An 18,382-nucleotide genomic window follows, 5' to 3' on the forward strand; every position below is an offset into this window, starting at 1 on the left:
GGCTGATGAAGGGGGAGGGACTGCACAAGTCAGCTGCAGACACCATGAGAAGAATGCGGTAAAGAAAAGTTATTTAATGGTACTATGATCTGTGATAAACGTTCACCAGGATGAACAGTATTTTTCTTGGAAAAAAAGAGAGTGATGCATCTCAGACTTACAACATTAGTCAACAATGACTTCAGAAAGATAAAGTGGTGAAGGATTTTGTAAATTCATGTAATCCATCCCTCCACTGACTGTATCTCTGGAATTCAAAACCATTATCTTCATCTGAACTCCAGAAAGTAAGATCACAAAGTACCTTTCTTTATAATTATAATCACAGCATATGCCTAAACAGTGTCATTGAACTATCTGAGGCTAAGCAACCAAAAATCGAAATACTATTCCTATAAAAGCAAGGCCAGTTCTGAACATTAAGATAAGTTGTATACGTGTTTCTCCATTCTAAGTTCTTTATAAAGATCAAGTGAGATCTAGTAGCACAACATTAAATAGATTATGTGTGCTAAAAAATGTTTTGATAAGAAACAAAATATTACTCGATACACAGAACATTTCCTACTCATCCACAGCACATAGCTTAGCAAAATATAAAAAATCCTCTAGTTACGGACATACAGCTACAAATGTCCACAACAGACATTTGGAAGTAAGTACTCAAACTGGACTTCCCTGATGACTGTATCTAGGACACTTTTATGTACTACCTACTTGAAGTCTCAGTAATCTTATCTGTCAGAAAATCCAACACAATTTCCATACCAAAGCCATTAAAGGTTCATGGCATTTAAATTGATGGGGTGATTTAAAATGACAAACATGGGCTTAAGTGAATTCCTTAAAAAGAAAAATTCTAGATGCGGTAAAATTAATTTTAACAAAGGAAACAGAGCAAATCAATTTTTTTTAAACAAACTCACTCTGGACTTAAAATAACTTATCATTTATAAGATAACTGTTATTTGTAATGCTATGCCATAACTCAAGTGACAACAAGAAGTACAACCGTGACAGGTCATTGGTAAAGAAATGACATGACACTACTTTAAAAGACCCCAAGTAGTTACAATTACTATTAATCAGCAGACCTCCACTCTGTGATCTTGTAAATCTGACTCAATACATACATACATGTTATTAAATATCCCTGGTTATTTTAAATGCAGAGCTGTCAGGGGAACATGGTCTTAGGGCTTCCATAAAATAAAACAATCTTGTGTGGAAGGATTTACGAATGAATTTTTTGCTGGCTGCTTTTAAGAAAAGGTAGTGGCCTCCAAAAATGCACAGAGATGAACATCTAACATTTTCAATAAATTTTTTACATTCCAATGTTTGTTTTACTATAAATACTTTTAGTTTCAATGCATTAAAAAATTACACCTTACTGTTTTACAATCTATAATACATGATACAATGCATAATTGCCAGGTACAGCTAGAAATCTACTTATATTTTACATGGGTTTTATCGTTATAAAAATTAAAACCAACCAAATTTAAAAACCTGATTTGATCAATTTAGGAAATTGATTTCAAATGTAAAAAAGTTATGCCATGACAACTGTGAGAATTATTTCTTAACTTTGTACCAAAGAATTATTTGCTCAAACCGAGGTCAATATTACCATATAACATACTAAAATTAATCATTCCCTTTGTACATTAAAAGGCAAATATATAACTTATTTGTTCCTATTTAACAGTTGCTCCTGAGAAGACAAAAATCAGCAGCAGTTGTTTTTTTCCGATGTTCTATTTCAAGCAAAAGATTTCCTAATAAAGATTAATAATGATCTTCAATAGAATTTACAGTGACTGTGATGCTCCTGTAGCCTTTTGAACCCAAGATATGCTATTAAGCACCAAAGAGATTTAACAAGCAGTTCAAAAAAAAACAAAACAAAAAATGACCAGTTCTCCTCTAGCATATGTATTAAGAACTTGTTTTATTCTATTTTTCCTTTAGTATGGACTTGGTACTTTTGTGCTCTTCTCTAACCTTTAGCATTTCTTCATGTATCCCATAATGCCCGTATGAGCTGAAATAAACACCATCCTCATCTTCCTGGAGGTCTGCAATGGCAGTAGTAGATGACGAGCAGGTTCTGACATCTGCGTTCATCACAAAATCCTGAGCAAATTGTCTGTAATCAATTTGAAATAGACCCTTGAGACAGGTTTATTGGACCGTGAAAAAAGGAAAGGCTAGAGGTTGAGGGAGAGGAATGGGGAGGGAGTGGGGTGTGCAGTGTGATGAGCCTTCTAACTCCATTCTATCTTAAGCAACTGAAAGCTCCCCCTGCTGGATCTCAAGCAATGGCATATGCAAACCCGGTTGTAAACATTCCTTCTGCAAACCACAAAAACACTGCCAACTGCAGATTAGAGCTGTTTGTATCTTTCGACTGAACAAAAGCACATTGTCTTTATTCAACTTTATTATTTCTATTGTTCTAAAATCTTATTGTAGCAGCTGAATCAATGTGGTTTATTTCAACACTATTAATATTCTTTAAATTAATATTCTTTAAAACCATATTATGTATGTCATGGAAAGTAAGGGCAGAAAGTTGACCCAAATGGAGAATTATTTACATACACCACCACCATGCACTCCAGCTCTAAAACTCAGTTCTCTCTCTGATCACAATACATTAAGAATCTATAATGGGGCGCCTGGGTGGCCCAGTCAGTTGAGCATCTGACTCCTGATTTCAGCTCAGGTCATAATCTCACGGTTCCTGAGTTCGAGCCCCCACATCGAGCTCTGCACTGCTAGCACGAAGCCTGCTTGAAATTCTCTGTCTCCCTCTCTCTCTGCACCCCCCCCCCACAAGTATGCATGGGCTCTCTCACTCTCTCTCAAAAATAAACAAACATAAAAAAAAAGAATCTATATGTATATAATGGGGGAGAGTTGTTGGTTACTGGATTACCCAGCATATAATCTCAAAAACAGGGAAAGAGAACCACAATCACCTATACTATCTTCCCTATTGAACATTCTAGCAAACCATCAAATGGGTACTGAGGGAATGGCAACCAACTTACAAATCCAATAGCTAACACTATACTTGGTAGGAATGCAGAATCTCAGGCCCTGTTTCAGATCTCTGACTCAGAACCTACAGTTTAACGAATTCCCAGGTGATTCATATGCACATTAAATTCTGTGTATTGCCAGTAGAAAGCTAATTTACCCACTGAAGAAAATCATCCTATGTATCTGGTTTCTTTCTTTCTTTTTTTTTTTTTAATTATTTTTGATATTTACTTATTTTTGAGAAAGAGAGAGAGACAGAGCATGAGCAGGGGACAATGGGCAGAGAGACAGAGGGAGACACAGAATCCGAAGCAGACTCCAGGTTTTGAGCTGTCAGCACAGAGCCCGATGCGGGGCTCGAACTCAAGAACCATGAGATCATAACCTGAGCCACCCAGGCTCCTGGTGGTTTTCCAATTAAATACTACCTAATTATACTTTGATTCTTTAAAAACAAAAATTTCAACACTGTATTTTCCCCAAACCCAAAAAATATTAATCACTTCCCTTTAAAAGCCTAGGAGAGAAAAAGTAAAATGGAGAAATCTATTAGATATAGAGTAATTCAAAGAACAAAAGTTCTCAAGAGGGTAACACTCCCAGAAAAATTACCATTAGTACAAAAGTAATTATAAAGAAGTATGTGAGAACAGGTAAAACCACAGAATTTTATGTTAATCAACTATATCTATAACATATTAAAATGTTGCATGTCATTAAAATTAATTTAAAATAAATTTAAAGTTAGATACCTACATTGTGCTTTCCAATATACAAAATGTTTTACCATATTCCACTTTATTATATAAGTCGTATTACTTTCGGAATCTAAATAACAAATTTTCTGTTAAGACTGATAAATTACTTCATTCTTTGCAGATCCTCACGTGCTCTAGCTAATGCAGCTTCAGCAGACAGTGCTCTGGCTTCCATATGTTTCAATTTTTCAACAACAGATGTATTTTCACTGAGTCCATTGGGGTATGAGAATGGGAGTGACACCGGTTCGTAAAGATCTTCTACGTCTAAGGAAGGAATGGACGTTATTATTAAGCTATCTTCTAAGAATGAAGCAAATACAAACATGTTAACTCAGAATAAATATATTCTGAGGGCCTGTTATGCAGCCAGCTGAGAAAAACTTGTAAAAGTACTTTTAATTAAATAAATATTTAATACTGAAGCTGCTTCCATTTAAATTTAAAGAGCATGCTATTAAAGTTTTTCATTAGGTAGCTAAGTTAATCACATATAAAAGTGTTAATTATACTGAACCAAACCCAGAAAGAAACAAAAAGGCATTAATTATACTGAACCAAACCCAAGAAGAAACAAAAAAGTGGAAGGAAACAGCTCTAATATGTACTTATCACCATATTTCTTTCAAGTACGCATACTACATTTCATTTCTCCTCAAAACAAAACTAGGATATAAATATTTCTATTTTAGGGCATGGGAAAATAAATTTCAGAGAAATTAAGTGACTAGCCCAAAGTCATTTGAACGTTTCATAAAAAAACTAAGATTCCCACCATGCCTGCCCTCCTAGCTCACGTTCTTGCCACTACACATGGTTCCTTCTCAGACCCTGAGTCTTTATCTATAGAATAACAGGTATTACATTTACATATTCACTAAGGACAGCATGCACATAAAGAATTCTATATACTCAGGTAAGTTTTTCATCCTGCGTAAGGGGTAGTGCAATCTATACACTGAGGTCTCATTGCTGATATTGAATATCCTGATTCCTAACATTATTAAAAATTCTTGGTTTAAATTTAATTTCACTATGTATAATTATTAACTTCCACTGTAGAACTAATAACTCTGCAAAAAGAGGTTAACACATGGAGCTAGTGAGTGTTACAAAATCCCATGTCTATTTACCAGTCCAATTAACTTTCAGATCAACATAAAGCAATAAAAGCAATGAAGATACATCTTCTCTTCAGTATAGCACTGCGAAAAATATGGCTTTTTTTCTTATCGCCAGCTGTTAGCGGTGACACTTCTTTAGAGTTGGGACAAAATAACCAAGCTTAACAAATACACGAGAGGGGTGCCCGGGTGGCTCAGCCGATTAAGCATCCGACTCTTGATTTCAGCTCAGATCATGATCTCACAGTCATAAGAAAGAGCCCTGTGTTGGGCTCCATGCTAAGTGTGGAGCCTGCTTGGGATTCTCTCTCTCTCTCTCTCTCTCTCTCTCAAAAAATAAAGATTAAAAAAAAAAGGGAAACAAGTACATTAGAATATTATAACTTAGACACTAGAGCCTAAGTTCAACTTCTTATAAAAACAGTACAGCAGTATACCACTAAACTCTAATCCATCTGGCAGAATACTGAGTCATTTGTTTTAAAAAACTATAGATTCGTTCACTATTTAATTCACAAAAATTAACGAGAGCAACAAAGTATGTCCAAACTATTTAAGGACAGCACCATATTTTCTACTTTGTACTACAACTTTCACTGTGTATCTCATTTTCAAACTTCAAGGGGCGCCTGGGTGGCTCAGACGGTTAAGTGCCTGACTTCAGCTCAGGTCACGATCTCACGGTTCATGGGTTCAAGCTCCTCATCGGGCTCTGTGCTGACAGCTCAGAGTCTGGAGCCTGCTTTGGATTCTGTGTGTGTGTGTCTCTCTCTCTGCCCCCTCCCCCACTGTGTTCTGTCTTTCTGTCTCTGTCTCTCAAAAATAAACATTAAAAAAAAAAAAACAAAAAAAAAACTTCTACACAGTTTGCCAGCCAAGCTGTTAGTTTAAGTTACAGATTAGAACTGATTAAAGGAATTGATTTCTTTGTTTTAGCAAGTTTCTGTTTTGCCTTTTGCTGCAATGAAAGGCAAAGTAAAAACTTTCAACACTAATAATACATAGACAACCATATACTAAAGCTTAAATGTTGAAAAGGAGGAAGGATTCAGTAAACATTAAGATCCATAACTACAATTTATCAAAACAGTCTAATTCAAAGTCTTAAACCAAATTCAGGAAGATGAATTTCCGCATCTACATTCTGTCTTAGGAGGTTCAAATCACCTACATTCTGTCTTAGGAGGTTCATTTTGGCAGCTGAGAACTACCACAAAGGATGGTCAATTTGTCAAGACGACATAACAATTATAAATGAGTATAAACCTCACAAAAGCAAAAACTGATAGAATTAAAAGGAAAAAACAGACAATTCTTCAATCACAGAAATGTAAATACACCTCTATCAACAACTGATGAATTAGATTAGAAAAATCCCAAAATACATAGAAGTCAGAACTAAAATAATCAGCACCTTGAACGAATTATTTTTAGAATCCTGCACCCAAGAACTTTATCAGACACTTTTCGTAGAGTACCGATCACTAATTTTGTAGTTTGTCCGTCAACCTGGCTTTGTCTGATGTTTTTTCATTAGTGGAATAAAGTTACACATGCTTGGCAAGAACAGCAGAAAAATGATGTTGTGTTCTGAGTGCATTTTACCAAGGGATTTCTCGGTGTCAGTATGACTCATTAATGATGATGTTAACCTTGATCACTTGGCTGTGGTAGTGTCTGCTGGAAAAGCTAACATCTCCTTCGTACTTAAATTTCTTGAGGGAGATACTCTGAACCTGTTTCACCTTAAATTTCTGCCCACTAATCTTAGCATCCATTGGTGGATACTTTCTGCAACTTATTACTGTGGTGTTTGCCTAACAGTGATTTTCTATTTCTCTCTTCTCTTCCACATTAATGAAAATTTTACTCTAAGATCAAGCTGTTCCTTCTCCATTTACTTGACTATGTCATTATGGATTCATGGATATTTATTCTATCCTGTGGATTAAAACCCAATAGTATCACTTTCTGTGTTGCTCAAATTACTCCAGCTTTGACCATTAGGATTCCTTCAGGTTGGCTCCGGTATTCTTTTGTTAAGTCCCCTCCTCCCCCACCTTTTCTTTTTCTTTTTTTTTTTTTTTTTAATTTTTTTTTAACATTTTATTTATTTTTGAGACAGAGAGAGACAGAGCATGAACAGGGGAGGGTCAGCGAGAGGGAGACACAGAATCTGAAACAGGCTCCAGGCTCTGAGCTGTCAGCACAGAGCCTGACGCGGGGCTTGAACTCACGGACCGCGAGATCATGACCTGCACCGAAGTCGGCCGCTTAACCGACTGAGCCACCCAGGCGCCCTGCCACCACCTTTTCTTTTTAAGTATGTCCTTAATTTGTGGCACAAGCTTTCCCAGACTCATCCTGTATCATCCTGCCCCATCCAAGGAATCACTCACTTCTCTAAAGAGCCTTGGTTCCTTTTACTGGATAATGGTGTTAAAATCTGGGCAGTAAGTGTGCTCATTGCTACTGGGGTTTTTCTAGGCTCTTTCAACAGAGCTAGGAAATACATGTGTCTATACTAACCCGCACATGCACACACATCTATATTTTTGTATTTATCTGAATATATATTAAAAAGTGTGGAATTTATACTGATACTTCTGATTCCAATCTATCACCATAGGACTTATTTTATCCTTCCCTATTTCCTTATTTGAAACCTCCTTCTCTAACAGTGAAAACCTAGCTCTTATTATCCATAATATATTTACTTACTTGTCCATGCTGTTACATACAGAAAGTAGTGCCAGAATTGCTAATCCATATTCTGCGAGAAACACCTTTACTTAGTAGATTACAGCATTTATGTAGTTCTTTTTACCTATAGCCTCAGCACAATATCCAGTCAAGATTTCAGTTATTCACACAGTTCTTTTCTTCCCTACCCACTTCAGCTATTACATTATTCCTCTGTAATACAGTTAAGTTCATTTGTTAGTGTTTGTATTCCATTTTGCACCCCCCGTATCCTCACACACACATCCAGGATGCTTTGTTGTTGTTGTTGTTTTACACGAAGGCTAGGAGAAATATTCCCACAGTTCTAAGAGTTGGAGCTATACAAAAAGGTACCCTCAGAGAAGTGTCACTCCCTCATTATCCCTGTAACTTCAACCCCATTATGCCTTTCTTCCCATCCCTGTCCCACTAAGCCCCGTAAGTAACTACTCTCTCTAGTTTCTAGTTTCTCCTTCCTGTATTTCTTTCAACAAACGAACAGACACATGTACTTTCTCAAATCCTTTCTTTCTTACATGAACAGAGTATCATACCATAGATACTCCTTTGAGCTCTGCCTTTTCTCGTTTCACGGTATGTCTTGGATATCACTCTATCAGTTCAGAGATCTCCGTGGTTTTTAATAGATGTAGACTACTCCACAGTGTGGACACACCATAGCCTACTCTATCACTCTCCTATATACGGGGATTTAAGTTGTTGTCAATATTTGGAAATTATCATGCTGTATTGAATAATCTTGTGTATATGTCTTTTCAGGCTGTTGGAGGTATACCTTCAAGACAGATTATTATCAGAGAAACTGCTGTATTAAAAAGTAAGTACATATGTAGTTTGGTGAGGTGTTGCCAAACACGCATTCTACTGGCAATGTATCTCCACAACGCTGACAACAGAAATGTTGTCATACTTTAAAAATATTTACCAGTCTGACAGGTGAGAAATGGTATCTCACTGTTGGGCAATTTTTGAACCTTTCTGGGTGAACTGTCTAATCGTGTAATTTTCCCCATTGTTCTATCAAGAGATCTTTGTCTCTCAGTGGTTAAGAGTTCTTTATATAAAAGAATATTAACCCTTTGTAGAGTATGTTTCAAATATTACACAGTACTTAAAAAAATAACTCATTTTATTTACTCGTATTTCATTAGTTTTTCCCTAATGTCCCCTTTCTGTCCAAGATCCTATCCAGGATACTTCAGTATATTCAATTGTCAGGTCTCCTTAAGCCTGTCTTCAGCAATGACAGTTTCTCAGACGCTCCTTGTTTTTGATGACCTTGACAGTTTTGAGGAGTACTGGTCAGGTAGTTTGGACAATGACACTTACTTTGTGTGTCTGATGGTTTTTCATGGTCAGAATGAGGTTATCAGTTTTGGGGAGAAAGACCAGAGGGAAAGTACCATTCTCATGACATCACATAAAGAGCTCACACTATCAACATGGTTTATCGCTAATGTGATTATCTGGCGATGGTAGATGCCAGGTTTATCCCTTGTAAAGTTACTGTTCCTCCCTTATACTTTCATTGCTTATTTTCTTAGTCATCTTTATTAATTTAGCATCTTTACATCCTCAAAGCCTAATACTTAACAGATGCTCAATAAATATTTACTGAAAGGCAGTGGAAGTGCAACAGTCAATCATCAAGCTTGGCGCCAGAAGAATCATGACCTTCTCTTCCATCCTGCTCCACCAATGGCTAGGAGCACAGACAGAGAACACAGGCAGTGCACTCAAGGGCATGCCTGGTTCAAATTCTCCTTTTTTAACTAGGTCTCTTTAAGTGTTCCAGATCACAGTCATGACTTCATCCAAACTCCTGGAGGCCTTAGTTATTTACTAATAACAATAAATTCTCCTTTATTAAGCACTTGCCCTCTGACAGGTACTGTGCTAATACACATTATCTTTGCAACAATTTTATAAGGTAGGGCTCATTATCACCTTTTTTACAAGTTAAGGCTGAAAGAAATTAACTTTATATACCATTGGAGAGTTAGATTCACTACTGATCTGTACCCACAGTGACCAGCATACAACACTCAATATTTGTTGATCTGAATAATCTCTTCCTCTTCTGAACTGTACTACCTTTTCTACTTCTCATGAAACTTACCATAGTTGACCTTATACTATAATACATAACAGACATTTAAAAACAAAGCACTCTTATTAAGATTGCAGACTCCCTATGGGAAGGATTCCCTTATTCATGTTTCTACTACATTTAACATACTACTTTCATCCTGTGAGTGCTCAATGAATGACTTTGAATTTAGAAAGTCATAAAGAACACTTAGTGGGCACTTGTCATTTATTAAGGAGATCACTTTGGTCACTCTGGGGAGAAATGAGATTAAAGAGAATTTGTAAAGACAGGAAAGAATCAACCTGGGACTCAACAAATTTTAGAACTAGAAAGAATATCAGAAATCTGGTCTGGGTTCTTCATTTTATACATGAAGACTTAAAAACAGAAAGCTCTGTCCAGGGTCACATAGTTCCTGACTCCTACATTAAGGTCATTAATACGACACTGTACCACCACACAACCAAATGATGGTACTACTCAAGGAAATGAGTAGTTTTCCACAGTTCTCACTATTCAGAGAACTTCTCAAATACACACTGTTAAACTACTATATGTGAAGGTACATGTCTGTTTAGATTGGTCTTACTGGTCTGAAAAGAGCAAACCCTCTACCTCACCTTACTGACACAAGAAACATAGAAGCAAATATAAACAAGGGGAAAAAACATAAATCATTAACCCTGGTAAGTTAGAACATTCAAGTATCTGTAAGAAGCCAACAGAATTTTCATAAGATCCCTGTTCAATAAGGAATGGTCAATGCACAGAGCAAGTAACTAAGTAAGAAAGCTACAGTCAGGAGATGAGAGTGGCCCTGCCCCAAGGAAGGCTGTAGAGTTAGTGCATGTAGGCAAGCCCAAGGAAATGAGTGGAATCTGTTCTGCATCAAAATAAAATCTCAGTAAACTGGATGTCTTAAGAAAAGTCAATTATCAGACTTAAATATGTCAGACAGAAGCAGCAAATATTATTGTCTGCTTTAAAATTATTTTGAATCAGTAGATTTTAAAATTATGGTTAATTTAAAATAAATTAAAAGTTTAATTAATTTTAGCAAACTAAATTAAAATTTCAGTCAATTTTAGTAGACTAAAAAGTAGCCTACAATTAAAAATTATTCTCTCAAGTCTCCCTATGTTTCAGAACGTCTTGTATACAATGTTTAAACAAGCTCCTATTTCTAAATTTCTCTCTGGTAATGATCAGTGTGACTAGCAGTTCTTAAAGTTAACTTTCCTATTGAGACCAACTACCTGGTGAAGTCTTCAGAGAATTAAGGAGGTAATATATTTTCCTAGAACACTTTTAACCACCATTTTGCCATTACAAATGACCCTACATTAAAGTAGATACTGTAAGTTCATCTTACCAAATTGAAGTAATAGGTCATCTTCTAATACTGGCTTCAAATACTCTTCTTTCTCCCAAGGCACTGGGTTGTATATGGAATTCATATACTCAACTGTAGGATTCTGGATATAAAATTAATTGCATGTTTTTTCATTGTATATAATCACAAACCACCCCTGGCAAAAACTAGGAAAATTAAGTAAAAAAAAAGGAACCATGTCTACCTTATGTAAAACCTCTATTTACGGAGTCTATGTTCACCTCTCACTTCATTAACTTGATTAGATGACTACTTACATTAATATGCAATATGGTTTCAATGTTGGATTCAATATTGTTTGGATTTGAAGGAAGTGGCAACATAAACATTCATTTGAATAGAAGAGAAAAAAGGACAAAGTATTTGAAAAATAGAAAAGACAACCACAGTACTTGGAATCACACTAGAAATTATTTCTGATCTTAGAGAAATATTGTGTATCAGTATTTCCCATTATTTGACACTCAATTACTTTTTCACATAACAACAATTCACCTCCTAGACACAGTTAAAAATGAAACGTTACTAAACATGATGTGTATTCATTTACTTGGTGCTGCATGTTGGACAAGTTCCTAACGTCCACGATTCCCCCAATGTGATGACTGCTAAATCTAAAACAGTTTCTCATTTAGCAGTTCTTTGTATTTTTCTAAAACCAGGGCATCATTAGTCACTGTGGTGTTTCTTTTGTTTCCAAACAAAATTATAAATTAAGCTACCAACTTACCTTAAGTCTAATAAAATTTATTAGTTTAATGTAGCCATAAAATTCCAGTCCTAAAAGGGAAAAAAAAGATAATTCATCTATTTTCATAAGAGGAGTTTGTCTAATTGACCTGTTCTATAGAGGTTAAATAATAAAATATTTATGTCCTCTAAACTACAACTTACAATATTTTGAATTTCTTAAGAACTAGAAATAGTAACTTTAATACTTCTGAATATCTGAAGAAACAGCCATATGGATGACAATTTTTAATGTTTTTCTTGCATTTCTAAAAAGTAGGAAATTAATTTTTAGAATTCAAATCCTCATTTGTAAAAACAACACAAATCAGGAAAATTTGGTTGTAGATTTTAACAACTATTTGACAGTTGATATTATAGCCAAAAGTTTTAAATCCCCTATTTTTAAGATGCCTACCAAATTATAATTTTGTCAGACATGGAGTATACAAAGTGAAATAGCTTTTATATTAAGTTAAATGATGTAAGTTAAAAAACAATAAGGCTTGTTCTCTGGTTCTCTTCTTTCCAGAAATGAAGCAGGATTTAAAGCAAGGAAGAGCAATAGAATGTCCAACCAACTGGGCATTATTTGTCATGAATAATGTTGTTATGAGAAATATAACAGCGTTAAAAATGTTTACATGCATAATAGCATACAAAAACCTCTATTAAATGAAGAAAATTACAAAATTATTTTTAAAAACGTAACTATTTTTGAGAGAGAGAGAGCACGCACAAGCAGGGGAGGGGCAGAGAAAGAGATACGGAGACACAGAATCCGGAGCAGGCTCCAGGGTCTGAGCTGCCAGCACAGAGCCCAATGTGGGGCCTGAGCTCACAAACCTGAGCTGAAGTCAGATGCTTAACCAAAGGAGCCACCCAGGCATACCTCAAAATTATATTTAAAGTATGATTCCAATTCAGTTTTAAAATGCACATAAAGGGACACACTGACAGTGCAGAGCCTGCTTGGGATTCTCTCCCTCTCTCTCTGCTCCTCCCCCACTCGTGCACACGCTCTCTCTCTCAAATAAATAAACATTAAAAAATGCACATAAAAAAACGAATGAGAATAAGCCATTCATGTCTTACAAAAGCAGTTGCAGCTGAATTTATGATTCATAAACGTATCACATGTTTAATGTCTTTTCTAGTTGATAGTAAATGCAGGGACTAAAAAAACAATTCTGTATTTAATTTTAGTGGAATAATAGTGTAGCACTTCTGCATCCATTTAAAGAAGTAGAAGACTTTAATTATAAAGGAAGCATGTGTAAATGCAAGTTTCAAAAGAATCATCATCTAAGTATTTTGCTTACCACCTTAACCTCATCATTCCTTTTTCTATACTCTTACCAAACTCAACTTTGTATGCCCTGAAGTTCATGTTATGCTTTGACCTGGTGAGCTTTTTCCATAACGACCACCACCCTTTCCAAAGCCCACTTCTGTCCTTGCTCTCCCTAGTTCTAATACGATAAAAATGCAATCACATGCCAACGTTGTTTTTTCCTTTTTAGTTGTGAAGTCAATACAAGCTTAAATACAGTGAATCTTATCTAGAAGAATGACTTATAATTAGTCCTTCTTCAAAGGCCACTTGTCAAAAAAACTTCATTAGATAGGCTGCTCCTATATTTTTCACCATATTGAACTTGTAGAGGAAAGGAAGGTTCTGGAAGAATACAAAGTTTGAACTTAAATTTCACAACAACAATTTCCTTTATTCTAAAAAATACTCACCATGTTTATGGACCATGTTATCAATATTAAATTGATGCTCAGACTTACAATGTGAAAATGTTTCTTCAGCAGATGTAAATAACCTGAAAAATCAAGTGACAGCTTTATGAAACAGTCCCCTCAAAATGGATTTCATGTAAATATGGATTTCATGTAAAATATATACCCCCCTTCTGGTGGTTTCTAAGAAAAAAACAAACGTACCTGTACATGAGAGGAACCCAGCACCACTACAGGGAATTAGAACTTCTGAGTCCCATTTTACACCCCTAACAACCTTTTTAAATGTCAAAGTTAATTTATTTGCCAAATAATAGCACTGAGATGATCAGAAGGCTTTTAAGGAAGAGAACTCCCTTTGATAGATTCTATTTCCCTCAAGACATGAAAATTCCCTACAGAAGATTCTTTTCTCCTCTCTGTCAGTGCTGCTTCCAGAGGCTTTGAACTGCAACAGCTCAAACTGCTTTTAGAAATAAAGCATAACATGTAATTTTTACAGCTGGCATATTCCCAAAGTGCCATATTTCAAAGGTAATCTTGTAGTGTTCTGAAAGTACTTGTGTTACGGACATTGTGAGGACCAGGCCTCTTTATGATGTGACCTGCAAAACTGAAGGACACTTAAGATAGAAATATACAGCAGAGAAGCTGCATACTTCTGAGCGCCTAGCACACATGCAGCAAGTAGTTTACAACCGATGTTTACCTTGCTGTGCTTATATACAGCCTATCACAGAGATGTACATCCCTGATGCTCAATAAATATTATTTTATGACAACTAAAGTAAACGTAGACATTCTGTACCTACGCAAATGAGGCTACATGTGAGAACAATGACGAATCAAGAGGAGCTAATACACCACCAATCAGCACCATGCCTAGATTTATGGGAAACTGGCAAATGTTTATTAAAGTAATACTGGCCAATGCCAAGCCACTTGCCCAGAAAGTCGGCCAAAGTCAAAGCTTACTGAGACGAATAGGCAGAACTTTAAGTGCAAAGTATAGGGATTTGGATATAAGAAAACCACAGCATTGTGACCTTGAACCAGTTATTGAAACTGCAGTCTCTTTTTCCCTAAGTGAAAAATGCATCAATTCCTTTCTCTTCCATAGGTGGGGAGTTCCTACCTAGGAAAGATGATTCTTTGGATAGTTCAAATGGAAATAATGCTGCAACTTGAGAAGCTCTGCTGTAACTTGAATAGCTCTCTACTTATAAATGAATTATAGAATGGTAAAGCTGGAAGGGACCCAAGGGATTATCTAGTTTAGTGACTCCCAAACGGGTTATTCACTAGAATAACCTCAGAAAATGTCTTTATAAAAATAGGAAATTTCTAGATCCCATGACTGATTTAGAAGTGCTGTGGTGCAGAGTTCAGTACCTTTTTAAAGTCTCAGGTGAGACTTTAAAGGGTGCTCAACTAGATTTGGGAACCATAGATTCTGTCCAAACCCTCTTATTTCACACAAGGGGAAACTGAGGCTGTCGAAGAGAACTAGTATAACCCGCCTTCCAGTTCATGGCTGCTTCTGCCTTCTCAACAAACCATCACTCCACTGGTTCAAGGATTGGAGGGCAGGCCGCTCGGGTTCGACTGCGGACCACAGGTACCCACAGGGCCCGGCACCCTGGGGGTGACGCCTGGCACTGGGGTGGACGAACCTGTCACAGAACAGACAGGGGGTCTGCTGCTTGTCGTGGGGGAGATCAGCATCGTCCTCATCCTCCCAGGCGGCCTCGTCACCGCTGTCGGACAGCTCTGGCAGGTCGTCTTCGTCCTCCATAGCACCCCGGCCGCCTAGCACACGCAAACAATTAGCCCTGCCCGAGACGGACACCAGTGCTAGCAGGGCACACGTGAAGCAGAGGTGGGGGGGGGGTGGTGATGCTGCCCCCACCCCGCTCCCCGCGGCCCTTGCCGGCGCACCTCCTTCACCCTCCCTGCCAGGCCCCACCGTCCGACCCCGCGTCCAGGGGACGCAGCGGGATAGGAGGGTCTTTCTCCCGCCCCGCGGCGGCGCGGCCTTCGGGCTGGGCGAACCGGGTGCTAAGGGACCAGGAATACCCACCCGCAGCGCCCGACGCTAACGAGCACATGGCTGTATTGCCCCGGAACCCCGCGCGCCTGGGGGCGGGGACCGGGCTGGGCAGCGTGCGCGCAGCCGCTTCCGAGCTCTCCGGGCCCGGAAAACCGGGAACGAGCGCCAGCGCGCGGCAGGGCCCAGAGTTGGGGAGGCTCCCGGTCGCCTGGAAACGCGAGAGCGCGCGCGTGGGCTCGGGAGCGCTTCCGGCCCCGAGGCCACGGTTGTTGGTCACGTGAGCTGGGTGGGCGGGGCGAGAGCCCGAGCTCCGCCTCCTGCAGCCTCCGGTTGACGTAGTGCGTGCAGAGTAAGCGCTGAAGCGGGGATTGAACGTCGCAGGCTTTGACGTGACTTTGTCTCCTCCTCGCGCTGCGGCGGGTCTTAGCGGGAGGTTCTCACTCGCGCCCCCGAGCCCGGAGGCGGAGAGACGCTACAGCTGTTTTGCAGCGGGCACCGCGCCCTCTGAGCGTCCCTTATTCTAGGAACCAGCAGTTAGTGGAGGAGCGGCCCGCTTGGGGCGCCTTCTGGTGGCGGAGGAGGCGGAGCGCAGGCAAGAGCCTGGGCCTCCACTCTAATTCCTGAGCTACCTGATCTCCTGCAGCAGGGTGCAGCAGGGTGGGGAGAGGGAACTACAGGAGGCATTGTGGGTGTACAAGAGCCTACGTAGGGACCAAAGCCTGGCGCCGTTTTAAGGATTTTAGTCTTTAAAGTGCAGTGGTTAAGTGAGAGCACAGACTCCGGAGCCGACCTACTCAGTCTGAATCCTACTTCCGTCACTTTGTTACTGTGGTCTTGGGCAAGATCAAGACCTCTCACCGCCGCCACTTCCTCAACTACAAAACGGGGATAGTGATTTCACTAGCCACAAAACTACTGTAGGAATAAAATGACTTGATACATGTAAAGTGCTTAGACAGAAGTGTTAACTTGTCCTGAACAATGGGAAGCAGCTGACCCTGTCGGTTACGCGAAGGAGAGATGCTCTTCCGTACGTTTAGAAAGTAATGTTACGGCCACTATGTGGGAGGAACACAAACGTTCTCCTACCTCATGCCATTTTTCCTCCTTCTGAGCATATACTCAAGCCACAGAATGCTTTGTCAGGTGGGAGTTGACAGCAGTCACTTCTGTAGGGAATTGTCGCAGGCTTCTAGTCCCAGAGGCTAGCACGTTTATCCCATTAAATGTACTACCTTGGCTTGGGCGTAATCCTGACTTCCATCTCAACTCAACCCTTCACTCTGGGTCCCACCCTCCAGCCTCTGATTTAGAGCTAATGAGGCCTTTGCTAAGAATACTCTACAAATACAAACCACCATTTCTAAAAGTTTCCACTGCCATTCCAGCAGCCCCCACTTGGTTCCCTTCTTAGCACCTACCATTTGCTTGTTTTGTTTTCTGTTTGTTTTTTTGTCTTACCCCCAGCACTGTGTATGAACGTAAGGGCCTTGTCTCTTTGCTTTCATTTCTCTGGCACATAAACGTGGTTTAACTCCTAATAGGTACTCATTAAATTTGCTTAATGAAAATGATGCCCTGTATTGCTAAACTCTTATGAATGTATTCCTCTCCTAGAGGACAGTATCTATCAAATATTGGTTTCCTACAGACCTCAGTATATCCTCATAGGGTCCCCTCATTTCATGCCTCCCTTCTTGGAGCCCACGCTTGTTATCACCCAAACCACAGGCTCTTCAGAGTCCAGCCCCAAAGGAACCCCGCCAGGTAGGAGGAAGATGTTCCCTCTCCTTTCTGAAGTCCACATCCTAAGACCCTACCCCATCCTAAAATACGTCTCTTTCCTAGGTGACTGAGAATGGGAATGTCCAGTCCATTCTACAGATATACCCTCCCAATTAAAGGGGATAGCCTTTATCCTCTGGTGTTCACTGAAGCTTGAAAGGTGCCTGGCATCCCCTAGACCCCGTAAAAATTGAATCACTCAAATCACTTTGTTTCCCTCAGCACAGAAGTTAAGACAAATTTCACCACTACCCTTTGTTCCTGGATGGAAATTAACACTGTGTACTCTTCTTGACTTTGACCCTTCCTTCTGCATCTTTCTGTCTTTGTCCATAGTTTTTAAAGTGTGCACCTTGACATACATTTCTACTGGCTATGTGAACATTTTATGGTGAATTACTACAGGGATCCTAGGCCCTATAAAAGAAACCACATATTTCAATTTTATTCATCCATAGCATGTACTAATCCAGTCACAATTAATGGAACTTCCTGGAAATACACAGATACTGGAGGCTTTTATAGAGCGGTTACAAATACAAGCTATGCAGTCAGGCTGACTTGGGTTAGAATCCTGGCTCTGCCATTTCCTAGCTTCAGGTCTTCAGCTTCAGACTTTGGGGCAAGGTGCTTAACCACAGTGAGGCTCAGTTTCTCCATCTAAGATATGGGGATAATACTCAAACCTATAAGGATTATAAGGATTGCTGGAGGGTTACAAGACACACAGCATATGTAAAGGCTGGCACTTGATAAATACTAACCAGTATTCTACCACCCAACTGACCAAAATGCTACATATTTCCACTAATACTTGGACATTTCCTAACCATATAAGAGGCACCCAGGACTTGTTCATTTGTTTTCCTTCCTATGTTTAACTTCCCCATGATTATACAAGCACAGTTA

At 38.9% G+C, this 18,382-nt stretch overlaps 1 protein-coding gene across 1 annotated transcript in view; it reads right to left on the bottom strand.

Annotated features, from left to right (window-relative positions):
• Positions 1-15,927, bottom strand: part of PRMT3 (protein arginine methyltransferase 3) — a 146,587-nt gene extending 130,660 nt beyond the window's left edge. The window contains exons 1-7 of the mRNA XM_040495627.1: positions 15,719-15,927; positions 15,312-15,447; positions 13,639-13,721; positions 11,894-11,943; positions 11,143-11,245; positions 3,917-4,076; positions 2,008-2,152 (exon numbers count right to left, since the gene is read on the bottom strand). Of these exons, the coding sequence (XP_040351561.1) occupies positions 2,008-2,152; positions 3,917-4,076; positions 11,143-11,245; positions 11,894-11,943; positions 13,639-13,721; positions 15,312-15,447; positions 15,719-15,746 (705 nt within the window). The 5' untranslated portion in view covers positions 15,747-15,927. The remainder of the gene's footprint in view (positions 1-2,007; positions 2,153-3,916; positions 4,077-11,142; positions 11,246-11,893; positions 11,944-13,638; positions 13,722-15,311; positions 15,448-15,718) is intronic.
• Between the last annotated feature and the right edge of the window lie 2,455 nt (positions 15,928-18,382).

Source organism: Herpailurus yagouaroundi, unplaced genomic scaffold, assembly GCF_014898765.1.
Source record: "Herpailurus yagouaroundi ecotype Mexico unplaced genomic scaffold, PumYag 187, whole genome shotgun sequence".
Lineage (NCBI taxonomy): Eukaryota > Metazoa > Chordata > Mammalia > Carnivora > Felidae > Herpailurus > Herpailurus yagouaroundi.